General features: G+C 34.5%; 1 protein-coding gene across 1 annotated transcript in view; it reads right to left on the bottom strand.

Annotated features, from left to right (window-relative positions):
- The window catches only part of LOC129235201 (receptor-type tyrosine-protein phosphatase kappa-like), a 115232-nt gene that overhangs the window by 34465 nt on the left and 64806 nt on the right, over window positions 1-15961 (bottom strand). The window contains 5 exon segments of the mRNA XM_054868911.1: window positions 169-318; window positions 5232-5367; window positions 7392-7465; window positions 7467-7544; window positions 9560-9685. Coding sequence (XP_054724886.1) covers window positions 169-318; window positions 5232-5367; window positions 7392-7465; window positions 7467-7544; window positions 9560-9685 — 564 coding nt within the window.

Genomic DNA, 15961 nt, shown 5'->3' with positions numbered 1-15961 from the left:
TTCTAAGAGCAACGGAAGATGGTACTTGCATGCATTCTACGATACTTGGCCAGCCGTAATTTGCTTCCCCTGTAAATTTTGCTTTTTGTGACTTACTGTCTTCCCATGTCGGCCCATCAATTCTTCATACAGGTTAAAAAAATGAAAGACGGATTTATCTCTACGTACTTGGTATTCTCTCTGGTATTCGTTCTGCCTAGTGATCGGATTCTTGACGGATTTCTGTTTCATACGTTGCGATATCTCGGAGACGGGAAACCAGGTCTGACCACTGATCAAGGCCTCTTCCAAAGCCTCATAAATAAACCTGTACTGATTCTAAAAAAAGGAAAAAAAAAATGTTAGAACAACATAACAATACTGTTGAAGTCATGTAGCGTCAGAAAATAGTTTTCAAAAATAATCCATTTTTTACTGTATCTACCAATTTTTGAAGGGAAACTTCTTATGCAGGGGCTTTGAAATTCTGATCGGCAAACTTTTGTGTGACGGAAATGACGTAGTCGTTTTTTGTATAACGAAACAGAATATGTGAAATATTTCACATATTTCATCATAAATGCTCATACATATACTAAGTGTCAAAAAAAAAAAAAAAAGTCGCTGTCGAATTTTAAACGTTTCAAATTCGGAAGAAGGTGATTCGACGAGTATTACAGATATTTGCATAAATCTTTGTTCGATGCAAGCTTAAAATCCGGCGTTGCACTAGAAGACTGTTTAATTCGAAGTAAGCATGGCTGGAATCGGTAGTTGTGTTCGAGGAAGTGATGTAACAGAGTTCAAAAGGAGACAAATTGTTGGCCTGTACGAAAGTGGGACAAAATGCAAAGACATAGTTGAAATAGTTAGTGGTATAGGATTGCGAACTGTTCAACACATTATTAAAAGGTGAAACGATGGCTTAGAAGCTACCTGTTCGCGACATCTTTGTGGTCGTAAATCTATTCTGGACGAACGTGACCGGCGTTCTCTGAAGCGATTAGTGAAGAAAAATCGCAAGAAATCGACCATTCAACTCAACACACTCTTTAAAGAGGGAAGTAAAATAATTTCCAAGCGCACAATGCGACGAGAACTTCAAAAATCGGGACTAAGAAGATGTGTTGCAATAAGGAAGACAGTTGTGAGTATCATTAATCAAAGAAAGAGACTGCAATTTGCAAAAGATCATAAAAATTGCATTGTTAATGATTGGGGAAAGGTCATGTGGTCCAATGAGTCAAGATGTACGCTCTTTCAAAATGACGGACGCGTCAGGTTTCGAAGAGAGCCACACGAAGCAAAAGATCCTACATGTCTTGTTCCCACTGTGCACTTTTTCGGAGGCAGTGTAATATTCTGGAGTTGTTTCTGTTCATCTGGACTAGGCTCGGCTGCATTGTGCACCAACCAAATGAAGTCTGCACAGTACTTTAACATGTTGTGCCATCTATGGACTTTTATTTTCCTGACGGTAGTGGTGTATTCCAAGACGATAACGCCACAGTACACCGGGCTACAATTGTTAAATCTTGGTTCGATGAACACGATGCATCATTTCAACACATGATTTGGCCACCACATAGTCCAGAGCTCAATCCAATCGAGAATATGTGGGACGTACTGAAAAAGGATTTAAGATCACACACCACACTTCCTTCATCTATTGAACGTTTAGGAGACCTATGGATGGAATTGTGGGTGAAAATAAAAATAGATACCCTACGAAAGCTCACTGAAGCAATGTCACGGCGTATGAAAGCTGTAATATGCGCAAGGGGGTCCAATTAAATACTAAGGCATGCGACTTTTTTTTTTTTTTGGACACGTAGTGCATATGAAACTATATGAGTAAACACTGCAAAACGTTCAAATTCAAAGTCCCACCTCAACAGCTAAGTTTTAAATAAATATTGAACATGATCCAAGTGATATACTACAAAAAAAGCAATGTTAGCACGCTTGTGATTCTCATCTGTTATTCGTATTGTTTTGATCAACAGATAAGCATGAAAGTTCAAACTATAAAGTCTTCATAACTGCAAGCAGGCTCCCAGGAGAGAAGATAACAAAAATGGCAAACTACCTTTCATAGATACGAGAAAACTTTCGCTTTTTGTACCTGCAGCGAAAGAGTGAATATGTGAGTACTGAAGGAAAACAAAGAGCAATTAACTAATTATTTACGCATTACTGGTAATATTTTTGTCGTTTGATCCAGCGATGATGGGATAAGTGGACAATAAACTAAATAAAATTAACTTGCCTTTGAAATTTTTCACTTATAGATTTTATTTATTTTTTTATTAATTAGGGTAGACCGGGGCAGGTTTGCGCGGATTTGTTTCAATGAATTTTCTAAATTTTATGTTTTAATTTGTTAAATTTCAGACATTCCGGTTTTATAAAGTAGTTAATGGACTCAAAATTAGTATATTCTGTAGTTGCTCAGTTTGTGTTTTTAACAGTTAAAAGAAATATTTTTGAGTCCAAGTTGGTTGCCTAAACGTGCCCCGTGCATATTTATTTTGACACCTAACGTGGTTCTGCTAGTGTTTTGAACATAATGTCTTACCATCGTTAATATAAAACAAATTTATTAGACTGAATAATGTATAAAGTTAAAGCCGAAAGGGCATGAAGACAGCACTACATGATTGTAAGCTATAAGATACGAATTTGTAACTCAATTAAAAATTGAATGGTGATTTTCAAAACTAAATAGCCTGAAAATGCTAAAATGTTTTGAGACAGTTCGGAGCCAAAAAAGCGTCAGGGCACATTTAGAAGTAAAACATAGTAAGAACGTGCTCAGACGTCAACGCGTAAACTTGCCCCGTCTCAAAGTTTGGATTTATTTTTAACGTGCAAAAATATTTAACAACATTTCAGTTCATACAAATATAATTCTCAAAAAAGATTAAAATTCTGCTAACTTTTATATATTTGTTCCTTCTTAACTGAGCATTATTTATTCACAATAAGCTTCAAAACCTTCAATTGAAAATTTACTCGACTTGGTAAAAAATAGATTATTCTTTCTGCATGCTAGACCGAAGCTCGACTAATGCTCAAAATCTTGTGAGGATATTTGCTAGGGAGCAGCATCAATCTGTTATGACTGTTGGCTCTCCAATTATATTTCGTTTTGGAAAAAGGGTACAGCATTAACGTGCCCCATACGTAAACGTGCTCGGTCTACCCTACGCAATTTATTGTGAAACTTAAGAATTTTTCTATGAAGTTCTCTTACTTACATGAAAATTGCTTTAATTCTTGCCAAAAATGCCGGGAAGAATTATTTTTCCAATTTGTAAATCCAAACATTAATTGTCGTCTACGTGACTGACGTTTAGATATAAGCGTCTATTTCTATATATAAGCCTAATAAAAGAAACAAATTCCGTAACTTAAAAGGCACAGAGTAACTTAAAAGCGGCCATAACTTAAAGGCGAGATTTTCCATTAATATGGTCATATCTTTGTGTATTTTGAAAACTTTTTCCAGGACCTTTAAGGACCACTGTTTAGTACAGGCAACTGATATACTTTTTTTTTTTGGTGTTATAAATTTGATGCTAACTCAGAAATGTTATTTTCAAAAGGGCAATTTCTTTAAACCAGCGGAAAGTAAGTTCTACTATTTTTGACTTAAAGACAGGGCAGCGGAGTCGAAGTCGGATTGATTTTGGGGTAAAGGACTCGGAGTCATTGCCGGGTGTCGTAGGTTTGAAATTTCGAGAGTTGGTGCCGGTGATTTTCCGTCGAAGTCGGACTGATTTTGGGGGTAAAGGAGTAGGATCCGAAGGCTCTAAAATCCCCGGAATCGGAGCCGGAGTTGGTCATTTCCACCCCGACTCCGTAGCCCTGACTTAAGTGAAATTGACTTTAACAATCATTTCTTTGTGATCTTAGACCAAAGTAAATTTCTTTATTTTCCTATTGAGACAGTGAGAGGCAAAGGGATGCAAGTGGACTTTTTAAAATTTCGAGTAAAACGCTTTTAAAGTTCGGACCTTATTTAGGCCTTCATTGAATTTTTTTTCAAACTTATGGTATTTTGCAGTACCAACCAGGGCTACTAGTACCATCTTTTGCCCCTAAGCAGAGGACAGGTACTCATACTAATTATGCCGGTAAACTCCAAATTTTTAGATTTGGAAACTTACATCCCTTTACTTCTCACTGCATCAATTTGTACAGTTGATTTTTTGCAAACAAATAATGAAAAGAGAAGTACAACTTAAGTTGGTCACCTTATGACATGCGTTACTATAGTGGATTTACGAAAAATATAAACTTTGGTTTCCAAAAGACTTTTAATACGTGTAACGAAATCAAGAGGGCGCCATCGACTTGGCTGAGTAGTGGAGGGATGATGGAACCCTGGACCCCTGTTGGGGCGAGATGAAAAGGGGGGGAGTCGAAAAAAACTTCCTTGGGGTGTGAGAGTGGAAAGGACGAGCGAAAGGAGGCTGGAAGATACAGCTGAAAAGGTTGCTTCGACGCGAAGAAATGAGCCTTCTGAGATCGTTGAGTGCGATGTTTCTCGGAACCCCTGAAAGCCTACGATAGATTCCCCTCCTCTACCTGATGATGCAAAGTGGAAAGGAATTGTGCCCTCGAGAGAATTCACACGATATTCCTCTTATTGACTAGGCAAAACTTTCACGAGATTTGTTGATCCACGGGGCCCCGCCATTACGAAGGATGCAGCGAACGAACAGTAAGTGTTTGTCATACTATTGGTGACCAATTTGTCCCTATCATATTAAGGCTATGATATAATTGAATTTTGTCAATGTGTAAGGTTTCATGTAATTCCAATAGATTTATGTTAATTAAACTTTTCCTTGTAATCTACGAAAGTGTAATGTTTCACTATGCCACGTGGTTTTTATTCTTTAGGAAAAATAGTGATATATTTGAGTAGCATGTGTTACGATAATTAAGAATAAATTTGGATTTTAGCTCAATTTGGATTTTTACTGTACGATGCAATTAGATTGCGGATCGCCACCACGTGACGCCATTTGGCTCTGTCTGGTAAATTGGCTTGTTTATGATTAAGGAAATATTTATGAACTGGGTTATCGGACTGGATAACACGAAAGCTATACGATCATAAAATTTAATTACGGAGTTAAGTGTTATTTTGCTTTTTTTTTTGGTTCAGAAGCAAACAGTCCGTACAAATTCATTGTGTCGTGAGCTTAAAAAGCAAGAACAGAAAATGCCACAATACATACCACATCCTCAATCATTCCTCTTCGGGCATTTCTAAGGCTCTTAACATATCCGTAGACATCGTAAACTTGATCCTCTTCCGCCAAGTCAAGATTCGAGTCGATGCAGATGTATGCTCCTGTTCGACCGCAACCATCGCTGAGCAAGAGAACAAACACACCAATACATAACGTCTCAGACAAGTTCAACAATGCAATATACCGACAACCCGGTTACCACATCCAGAGACTGCAGTTTCGTCCTTGTTATGGAGTCATCACTCTGGTATAGTGAGTAACCGATCTAGAGGAAGATGCCAACTGATTGAATCTGAGAGTGCCAACAAACAGGTGGATAAAGTAAATTTATCTCACCATCTCAGGATGTGATAACAGGGCTGTCAATGCATTGAGTGTAGTTCTGCCTTAAGGGCGGTACCTTATTGCTTAGGTCAACAGTGTTCTTACGTGAATCAATTTTTATTAGTAACAATTAACTTTACGAAATTGAATGTTGGTAAAAGATTTTAAGAATTATAAGTAATCATTTATAAAAATGTTTTGAAGGCAATTGAATTGCTCGTACTTATTGCTTTAAGGAGAGCAAATAGTGAGGTCGTTTCCAAAATTTTAAAAGTATTTTTTTCTGAAAGAGCATGCATAAAAACATAGAATCTGACCATTTTGTAAATAATTTCTTTAAGTTTAATATTTTTAAAAAATTACTTAAATCGGTGCTCTTCCATCGTTTAACACTTCTGCTGATGAAATCACAAATGATGAAATGCCATTCTGTTGTGCCATTCACGGAGCAAAATATTTAATTCGCATCTTTACTCACGTGTATTGGCAACAATATGGTTGATAGCAAGCGTAGAGCGCAATTGTAATTCGCTTCATGATTTATCATAACGTGGAAATGCGGTAGAAAGATGAGCCATAGTGCATCATTTGTGACGACATAAAGACCACGCCTTGTTTGAAGAATCGGACATTTAAAAAAATTAATTAAAAAATAACTGTTGGAAAAATGAAAGTATTTTTTGGGTCCATGTTATTTTATATATATATATATTTTTTTTTTTTTTGCTCACTCTACCTATTTCAATGATTAAAAGTAGTACTTTTGACTGAAGGAAACCACTCCATTATAAAACATTTTTATAAAATGAAGTTATGCAACTGCTACGTTCAAACGTGAGAGCAGGAGACACTTGGAGCATCCCTGGTCTAAAATATTTAATTTCAACGAGCCATTAAAAAAGCGAGTGTTATTCAGATATAGGGGCTAAAGAAGTTTGTGAAAACATCTTAATTTTTTTCTGCTGTGCAACCGATACAAACGAACTATCTTAGTAGACTGCATAACACTAGCATTTTCGAGTGCATTTAAACCATTTGGCATTCATTGTTATCAGAGCATCGGCATCAGCAGTTCAGTAAAAATCATTTTTTTCTTATAGTAGTCATTTAAGAGTGATAAATATAATCGATCAAACAAGAGTTGCTTGTAAACTAACACACTAAACTAACTAAGCATTTCACATTTATTATTTTCTGAGTTTTTTTTTTTTTGCTCATTCTATCAATTTCAGTGACAAAAAGTACTTCTTTTGACTCAAGGAAACAACCCCATTGTCGTGGTTAGAATTAGAGTGGCTTAGGTAATTTAACAGTTTCGAGTACATAAAGTATTCTGTTGCGAGTGCTGTAGCTCTTCTACATTTTTTTCTTAATCAAAATTAATTGTTCATTTAAATAGTATTCCTCCTCTTTGAATGCAGCGGTAAAATGATGCCATTTTCTTAACTGAGGGAGAGGAGGGCAAAGGGATGTAAGTGGACTTTTTAATGTTTTGAGCAAAAGTTTGCAAAGTTCAAATCGTAGGTAGTCTCTCATTGAATTTGTTTTCCAAATCATACTGTAAGTAGCACCTGCTAGGGTGCTATTACCATATTTTGACCCAAACAAGTGAGAGGTAATCCTACCATTTGTACTAGTTACCTCCAAACTGTTAATTATGCCACAAACACCCATTCCCTTCTATAGGTACTTTATTGTTAAAGAATAAATTTTAAGGAACAAAAACGTGCGCACTGCGTATTTTATGATGCCAAGCGGGTGCGAATTTGAAATGTTCAAAATATACCATTGCGAAACAAACGAATGCCTCTGTTAACATACCTGCAATGTACAATGAGGGGACCGTTCTCTGGATAGAGGGTAAGATACATCTTAACCCTCCGCCTGAAATCAAGGGAGGGCGCAGGGAAAGGGGTTCGTATGTGTAGGCCACGAGATGTAATGAAGGTGATGCAACTGACGTACCTCTTCACCCTACGGAAACAAACACATGCAAACATAAACGCATCAAACATAGATTTACTCCAATCTCAAAGTAATGTACAAAATGTAAGCAGTTTTTAAACACACATTTACTACATTTAGTTTCATATACCTTGTTTGCCGATCAAATGGATACTTAAAATGGAACTATCTGTAAAAGTGAAGATAGGTATATCCTGAGATATAACTAAAGGATTTTTTTTATTTACAAGGAGTGAAATTGCTCCAGAGAAGTTTTTGAGGAGGTGAATTTTAATTTGGGGAAGTTCGACGCAAACAGTAAGGACCATAATAGTGATTCATCCTATAAGTTAAAAAAAAAAGTAAATGAATAATTTCTAAGGACGAAATAAAAGATTTCAGGGAAATCATTTTGGTTTATAATGAATTAAGAATGTTCATAATGTTTTAATATTGTGTAGGATTGAACGATGGTAAATTCTATTTATATGTTTTTTAAAAACTTTTTACAAAAAGTAAAAGTACATTTGACTAAACTTTTAAGGTGCATTTCCTATTTTCAATGCGTAAAACACAAGTGCAGATGCGTTTAAGGTAAGGTTTATTCAAGGTGAGAAAATACTCCTTGACACTTTTTAAGAGGAGTAAAATTAATTTTAGAGGAATGAAATATACGAAAAGAGTGACCAAAAACGTGATTAGTATAATAAAAAACTAACTTCAATAAAGTTCAATCAAGATTCAATAAAAAAACTGATTTTCTATGGATGAAATGAAAGATAGCAGGGGAAAAAGCATGCATACTATTTTAACGTGTAACATTCAGAAGGTTGAACATTTTAAATTGAAAAAATAACAAAACATACAAGTGGAAATTAAAACATTTCACCCCTATTTTCCATGCTGCTAAATTTTTATTCAAAATACAAAGCGTGAAAATACGCTTGAATCCATTTTTGAGGTGTATTTTCTGTTTTTAATGCCTAGCTCTTAGATGTGTTGAAAAAATCTTTTTACTTGCTTCTTAAAGAAAATGCAGTTATTTAAACAAGTGTTTACTCGCAGAAGAGTAACGAAGACCTATTTTGAGCCATAATCAGGAAAATGTCTTTCAATTATGCCGGAAAAGTGGTAATTTGACAACAATCTACTCATTTGACAACACTCTACTCAATGAATACTTCTCAGAAAAAAAAAAACTTGTTTCATAAATTAGAGTAATTGCTTAAAGCTCGAAAACATGCATCGAATTAATACTGGAAAACAGTATTGTTGGCAATAGGTTATGAGTTAGGGATCGCCTTCCGATGAAAGAATTTTAAAGATACTCGGAATCAGCTCACTTTGCTTAAGAAACATATTAAAGTTTCAAACTGAAAGATAAAAAAATCATTTCACTAAAGTCGAATAATTGCTGCATAAAATACTACCCCCCCCCCCCTCCATTGCTGTAGTAAAGTTTTGTGAGAAACCTCATTGGGGAAAGAAATATAAAAATCTCAATGAGAAAATCACGACGTGGTTAATAAGGCAGGAATCCTCCCTTCGGGCCTTTGATAACCACTTGTTCCCGGTATGGTTCCACAGATTTTCTTCGGGATCCGGCAATATTACTTCACGTTTAAGGGCGATACACTGTGTGAGTGTTCAAAATGCGCCCCAACGCAGTACAGTATGCTGTTGTCCGTTTTGAAAAATGGGTGTTTCAAGAGTTTTCCAATAATGAAAAATGTGGATCATTGTACCATGTTTTCAGTTACTGTCCACGTTCAAAACAGTTTTGAAGTTTCCCTTCAAGTATCATTTTTCAGACTTCTTTACTTCAAACTTAGCACACAATAACTAACATAACTGGCCAAATATCCCAATATGTATGAAACCAAAATAACTATAATCCAGTTAGGTTTTTCAGAAATTTTGTTGTCCTATCCCTTTTTATTTACTATTGTTGCCTGTCAATTTACGGTAATTTTTTTTATTAATGAAACATTACCTTTTTGATGTAAGTTTTTTTAATGATGAATATGATTAAGAAACTAAACTACCTTTCGGACTTGCATGGTTCTAATGTTGTAGTTAGCGAGATCTGTCTCGGACAAAAGCGTCACTTCGATATCACCATACTTCTCAGGATGATCGAGTTCTATTGGCCAATATCGATCGCACATCACCTGAAACAACAAATTTGAATGAACATGGGATCAGTTAACGTTGAAATACGCGTAGAAAGTGAAACGTAATAGAGTTGTACTAATACTTCATGAATTTTGGAGCGCGTCATTTTCGTAGGTAGAATGAAGATGTCTTCTAACATTTTAAAAGAATCGATGCACTGTCTTTGTATAACCGACATTATTTTTGAGGTGATTACTAATTGAAAAATACCAGAATGAGGTTAAAACAATTTTAAGTACGAGTAAAATGAATGAGTTTTTTTCTTACCTATAAATTACAATGAACTTTGTATTCCGATTGACCAACACGTTCAATACTAAACTCCACTTGAAATGCTAAAATTTTGCCTTGCAGCATTCATTTATGCATTTCAGCACCGTCATATACAGCAATTTGAGAGTTAAGGAAGAAATCAGTGCTTTTGTGCTGCAATAATAGTACAACAGACGTTTTTGCCTGCATACTTTGAAAATAAAGAAAGATTTTTTTTGCGAACAATATCTTTAAAAAAATACCGTTATTATAATACTACTGTTAATCAGGACCCTTTCTACTAACATGCAAAACTAGGTGATCACCTAGAGTTGCAGCTTCTCGGGGAGTGGAAAAAAGGTCAAGAAATAATTTTGTAACACCCAAGTGTTAAACTTCTCGAGGAGTACAATGATATCTTATGCAAATAAAATTTAACTTTTTTTTGGGGGGGGGGGGGCTTTCAAGTTCTAATATCTTTCGGTTCTCAAGTTTCTACTAGAATAAAAATACAAGTATAATTATAACTAACAAATTATGTTGTTCCATGTTTGACGCATTTTACTGCATTATGTTCTGTTTCTGTGTTTTAATAATGTTTATAACACCATAAATAAAACATTTTGTATTTCGTACACTAAATACAAAACAAATACAGTAGAAACTTTAGAAACTATTCATTGAAAAATCAGCAAAGGAATGACATGCTTCAGACGTCATTTTTTTAATTTCACTATATTAATAAAAAATTTTCTGCACATAAATAATTTAAGCAAAATACTATTTTAAATGTGATACACACTATAACATTGCAATTAGAAGGTTAAGTTATTAACGATCACTGTATTACGCAATAGAGCTATTATATAAAGATGAAGCGGGATTTTCAACTCTAGTCTAGAGGTGCAGAAAACCTTGAAAAAGGCTCTACTGGGTCATTTCATGTCAAGTAATCCAAAAATTTTTTTATCACATTTTTGTATTTCTTTGAATTTGGCTCATCGATTGTTCTTTTCAAGGTATTAAAAGTCCAAGGACGATAACTCAGCACCAAATATAGTTAGAAAGATTTGGTAAAAAACATTTTAAAGTACATTAGTTGCTGTTTAATATGATATGCAACATGACAAATTTTATAAAAAATTTCATTTACAAAAATCAAATTTAAAATTTAAATTTAAATTAATTTAAAAACATATAATGATTTTTTTTAATTCTCAAAATTTTTTTTGTATTTTTTCTTCATTTGTGCAAATATTCAAATGGGGATCTCTATGGGATCAAATTTTTCTGAACTTTTGAATAAAATTTAACTTAAGAAATAATGATATTTTTCTCAGATTCTATTGAGTTAAATATGGGGTACTCTTACTGGTGATGGTATAGTGAGTAGTGAAATGAACTGCCACGAACTTGTAGATTGGAAAGCCATGATTGGTTCACTTGACATGGAATGACCCTACTGTCAAATGGCAGTAGAGCCTTGACAGTTAATAGCTGTTTTGTTCTTTATTAATGGTAAGGTTTGATAAAATAATAAGAAACAACTTCACCGCAATGACAATTGTATAATTTCACTGCTAAGATCCGTTTGCAAATCTTATAGCTCACTTCATGAACTTTATGGGGCTAAGAAAGGGAGCTTATTTCTGAGATCACTTTTACGGTAACACACAAAATAGTTGTGTGCGGAATAGGAGTAACAATTAAGAGGTTCACCAAAGTTTCATTAAATCTTAAAATATGCATTGTTTGGTGTTTTGGTGTGGTTTATATGTTGGATACATCATTACTCTACTTTCAAAACTACGGAGCACCCGTAAGAACGATGCCCCTTAAAAGGAAACCAAGACCAGTGGTGTTCCCATCAGTTTTTCTGAGGGTATCCTCCCAGTAATCTATTACGCACGATATGTGCCTGCAATCATACACATAATTTGTCCTAATATGAAAATTTTTGAAGCTTGACGGTATACGCTATGTGTCTAAAACTTATTTGAGAGCATACGGCTATATACCCTTTTTCAGCGGTTCCCAACCGGTGGTGCGCGAATCCCTGGGGGTTCGCGGGAAAAATATTGTAATGGCGGAGTTTTAATGTTTCTGATGAAGTCTCATGTTCAAGCGGTTTCAAGCAGATATTTGTCATTTTTTTATTTATTTGTCTCTCTCACATTAGATACTTTTATCATTAAAATATTTGCGTACTTCCTAACATATTTTACATTTGAACAATTTAGTCTGTCATCGCAAAGTGCCGATTTTAGCGCTTTCATTGAGAATGTAGCCCTGAAGTCATGCTGAAAAAGCTCTACTTACGAATACAATGTCTTCAAATGAAATAATTTGAAAGCGTTCGTTTTCTCAGAAGCTTTTTATCGGAAAGATTGAGTAAACTTGATGAAAACATAACATAGAGCACATGCGAGCGTCTAAAATAATTTGATGTTTGGTTTCTTTACCATTAATTTGAATCCGAGGAAAAAATACATAGAAGTGAGATCACGCTATTGTTTGTTGCTATAATTTTCACACTACATATTCTACAGAAATTCGAGCTTTATTGTCGAAAAAAGGAAATAATAGCTAGTAACCCAAAAATACCACAGGAAGTATCAAAAATTAATTACTATAAAAAGTTTTCGTGGGTTAAAGTTTTGCAGTGTGAAGTTAACGCAGTAAAAAAAATGTCAGCAGAATTTAACCATGCAACTTAATTTGCGCTCTATGTAAAAATAGGAATTTATGAAATTTGTGAATAAAATGTCTTTTGTGGTAGGTTAGCAAAAAAATATTTGTTTGTTAAAAATTACCTTTTGGGAGGCAAAAATTGGAGTAAATGCGTATTTTGAACATAGACTATTATTTTTCAATATACGGATTTTACTCCGCACTTACAGCATAATTACAAGAAAATTCTTCAGTAATCAAACGGTTAATGCACGCAATATATTTTTATCAGACAGCTAAGCTCGTAGTCCTTTTCAAGAAGACTTAAACCTACAGATCTTTCTCATTTTAATGTAAGAGAAAAATTCATTTACTTGATCTGCGACAGTTCCCTGAAAGGAATTTTAAAGATTATTTTTTTATTTGACTTCTGATTTAGTGATAATAGAGATAAATGTACATTTGTGTCAGAAAACTTTCAGCCAAACTTTGGCCTCTTGGTTCCACAAATATTCCATTTTCAAAATTTTTTAAAAGTTGATTGAAGCTCAACGCAGAACAATCACTAAGTTTATTTTTTGATGAAATTTTGTGCATTCATTTTAGTTCGTAGCAATATTTGTAATTCTATATTTTTCAATTATGTTTTCGCTCTTGTTATAAACTATGGGGGAGGCATCAAACTAAAAAAAAAAAAAATCTCTCAAATGTTTTTGTCTAAATGTGTCTGAGCGCGCGCGCGTTTTTTTTTTTTTTTTTGCTTGTTACTTATTACCTAGTACCCAAGGGGTTCGCCACCTTCTTTCGGAGTTTTCGGAAAGGGTTCGCATAGGGGAATATTTTGGGAACCTCTGCCCTATTCGAACACCACTGACCAAGACCACCTGAAACCAACCTCCGGGGAACATTTCAATGGTGGAGTTGACTCCATGACTTTCTACCCGTTTTACTTGTAAAATAACTCGATAGATCAAATGTTACAGTTAATGAGGATTGTTATGCCAGCAATACAAGTGCCTAATTGTTTCCCAATTTGTTTGAGGTTGATACGGAAAACTTTGGGTTTCAACAAAGTTGAGCAAAGTGCTATTAAATGATTCAAACAAAATTAGTTTATTGAAAAACAAAACTAATGGCAATAGTATTGTAGAAATAATTCGATGAATAGGCTTCCAACGTCATATAATTTAATACCATTGGATATTTTCGACATAATTTGTGAAACCACTGAAAAAAATCAGCATAACTTGCGTCATTTCGGAAACAAAGATTCGATTGCGTTGAATATTGGTCAGAAAATTTGACTCATTGAATGAAGTAAGACAAAACAACGTTAGAAGAAGCACAAATTTGTAAATCACAGCAGACACGTGTTTCGACGTTACAGGGAACGCCTTTTTCAATGCAAAAAATAATGAGCTTATGGATGAAAAGACATCCGACAAAAGCCAAGAGCAGATAAGCATGCAGCTTAAAAGACAAAAACAGCGGATTAGCCAAACACCAATGACAAAGTTATAAACCGATCAGGAACCAATAGGAATGCAAGCAAAGGCCAAGAGCTTTCTCTTAGGTACGAACCCAGAAAGAAAGAATTCATTGGACAAAGATTAAGCCGAAGCTTAAACAAAAAGAAAAAAAATTGTCAGTAACCGTGAACCGCAAGAAAGGAAAAGCTGAATGGAAAACCATGAAATAAAATAAACAGAAACAAAAAAATATTCGAAAAAAGGAAAAATAAAGATAAATAGAAGAAAATTGGGGGGGGGGGGGGCGGTGTCAATCAAGACAAAAAGGTAAAAATAAACAAAGGAAGATCAGTAAAAATGAATGAAAAAAAAGGGAGGGGGATGGGGAAAGGACAGTATTAAAGATATGGGAGCCAAATGTTAGAAAAATATGGAACTGCACTAAGATCGTTAACTAAGTTAGAACTGTTCCTCAAAATATGAAAGGATTCCCAAAAGCCAACATCTGATGAATTGGGGCATTTTTGGATAATCTGATAAGAGTTAAAATCAAAAGAGTGATTCGAATCCCAACAGTGTTGAGCAATACTAGACTTATTTAATTGTTGTTTTTTCACATAATTTCGATGCTCTTTCAAGCGAATTTTTAAAGCACGCCGAGTCTGTCCAATATAGGCAAGTTTACAACTACAATTAATTCTATAAATTCCACAACAATTAAGAGGGTGAATAGGATCTTTAAGAGAAGAGAATGAAAGTTTATTAATAGGAGAGAACACCACCTGGAATTGGAAACGTTTTAGAATCTTAGCAACCTGATAGCTTACAGATGGAAAGAATGGCAAAACAACCAAATTCTTTCTGATGAAGGTTCGGTTAAGAACATTAGTTTGGGATTTATTTGAAAGTTTTTTATAAATGGAATCAATCAAAGTTGGCGGATAGTCTCTATCAATTGCCACAGCTTTAAGATAATTAAGTTCCACTTTGAGAAGTTCCGACGAAGAACAAATATTAATTGCGCGATAAACAAAAGAATTGAAAGCAGAATATTTTTGATTTGGAGGATGAGACGAAAGTCTATGAGGAGGTAAAGAAACAGCAAAAGGTTTGCGATAAACAGTAGTTTCAAAATCAATTTCAGTACGAGAAACAAGTACATCAAGAAATGAAATGCAATTATTCCGTTCTTTCTCACAAGAAAACTGAATATGAGGATCAATGGAGTTTAAAATAGATAAAACCTCATCACTCTCAAGCTGATTTTGGTTCATTAGAACAAAACAATCATCAACATACGGAACATAAAATTGAAACTGCAGTTCTTGGAACAGCTTAACCTCAAAATAATGCATGTAAATATCACTAAGAATGGGGCTAAGTGGGTTTCCCATAGCCAGACCATCTAACATAATATAAAATTTCCCATTAAAAACAAAAGAACATTGCTTAAGACAAGTACGGGTAAGGAAAATTAAATCCTCATTTTCCGTATTGGTGAAATGAAATTCAGAAAGTCTTCTACGAAGGCATAACAATGAACCCTCGACGGGAAAGCAATGTTCTTTTGTTTTTAATGGGAAATTTTATATTATGTTAGATGGTCTGGCTATGGGAAACCCACTTAGCCCCATTCTTAGTGATATTTACATGCATTATTTTGAGGTTAAGCTGTTCCAAAAACTGGAGTTTCAATTTTATGTTCCGTATGTTGATGATTGTTTTGTTCTAATGAACCAAAATCAGTTTGAGAGTGATGAGGTTTTATCTATTTTAAACTCCATTGATCCTCATATTCAGTTTTCTTGTGAGAAAGAACGGAATAATTGCATTTCATTTCTTGATGTACTTGTTTCTCGTACTGAAATTGGTTTTGAAACT

This window comes from Uloborus diversus, chromosome 1 (assembly GCF_026930045.1).
Source record: "Uloborus diversus isolate 005 chromosome 1, Udiv.v.3.1, whole genome shotgun sequence".
NCBI lineage: Eukaryota > Metazoa > Arthropoda > Arachnida > Araneae > Uloboridae > Uloborus > Uloborus diversus.
This window is presented reverse-complemented; position numbering and strand designations above follow the sequence as displayed.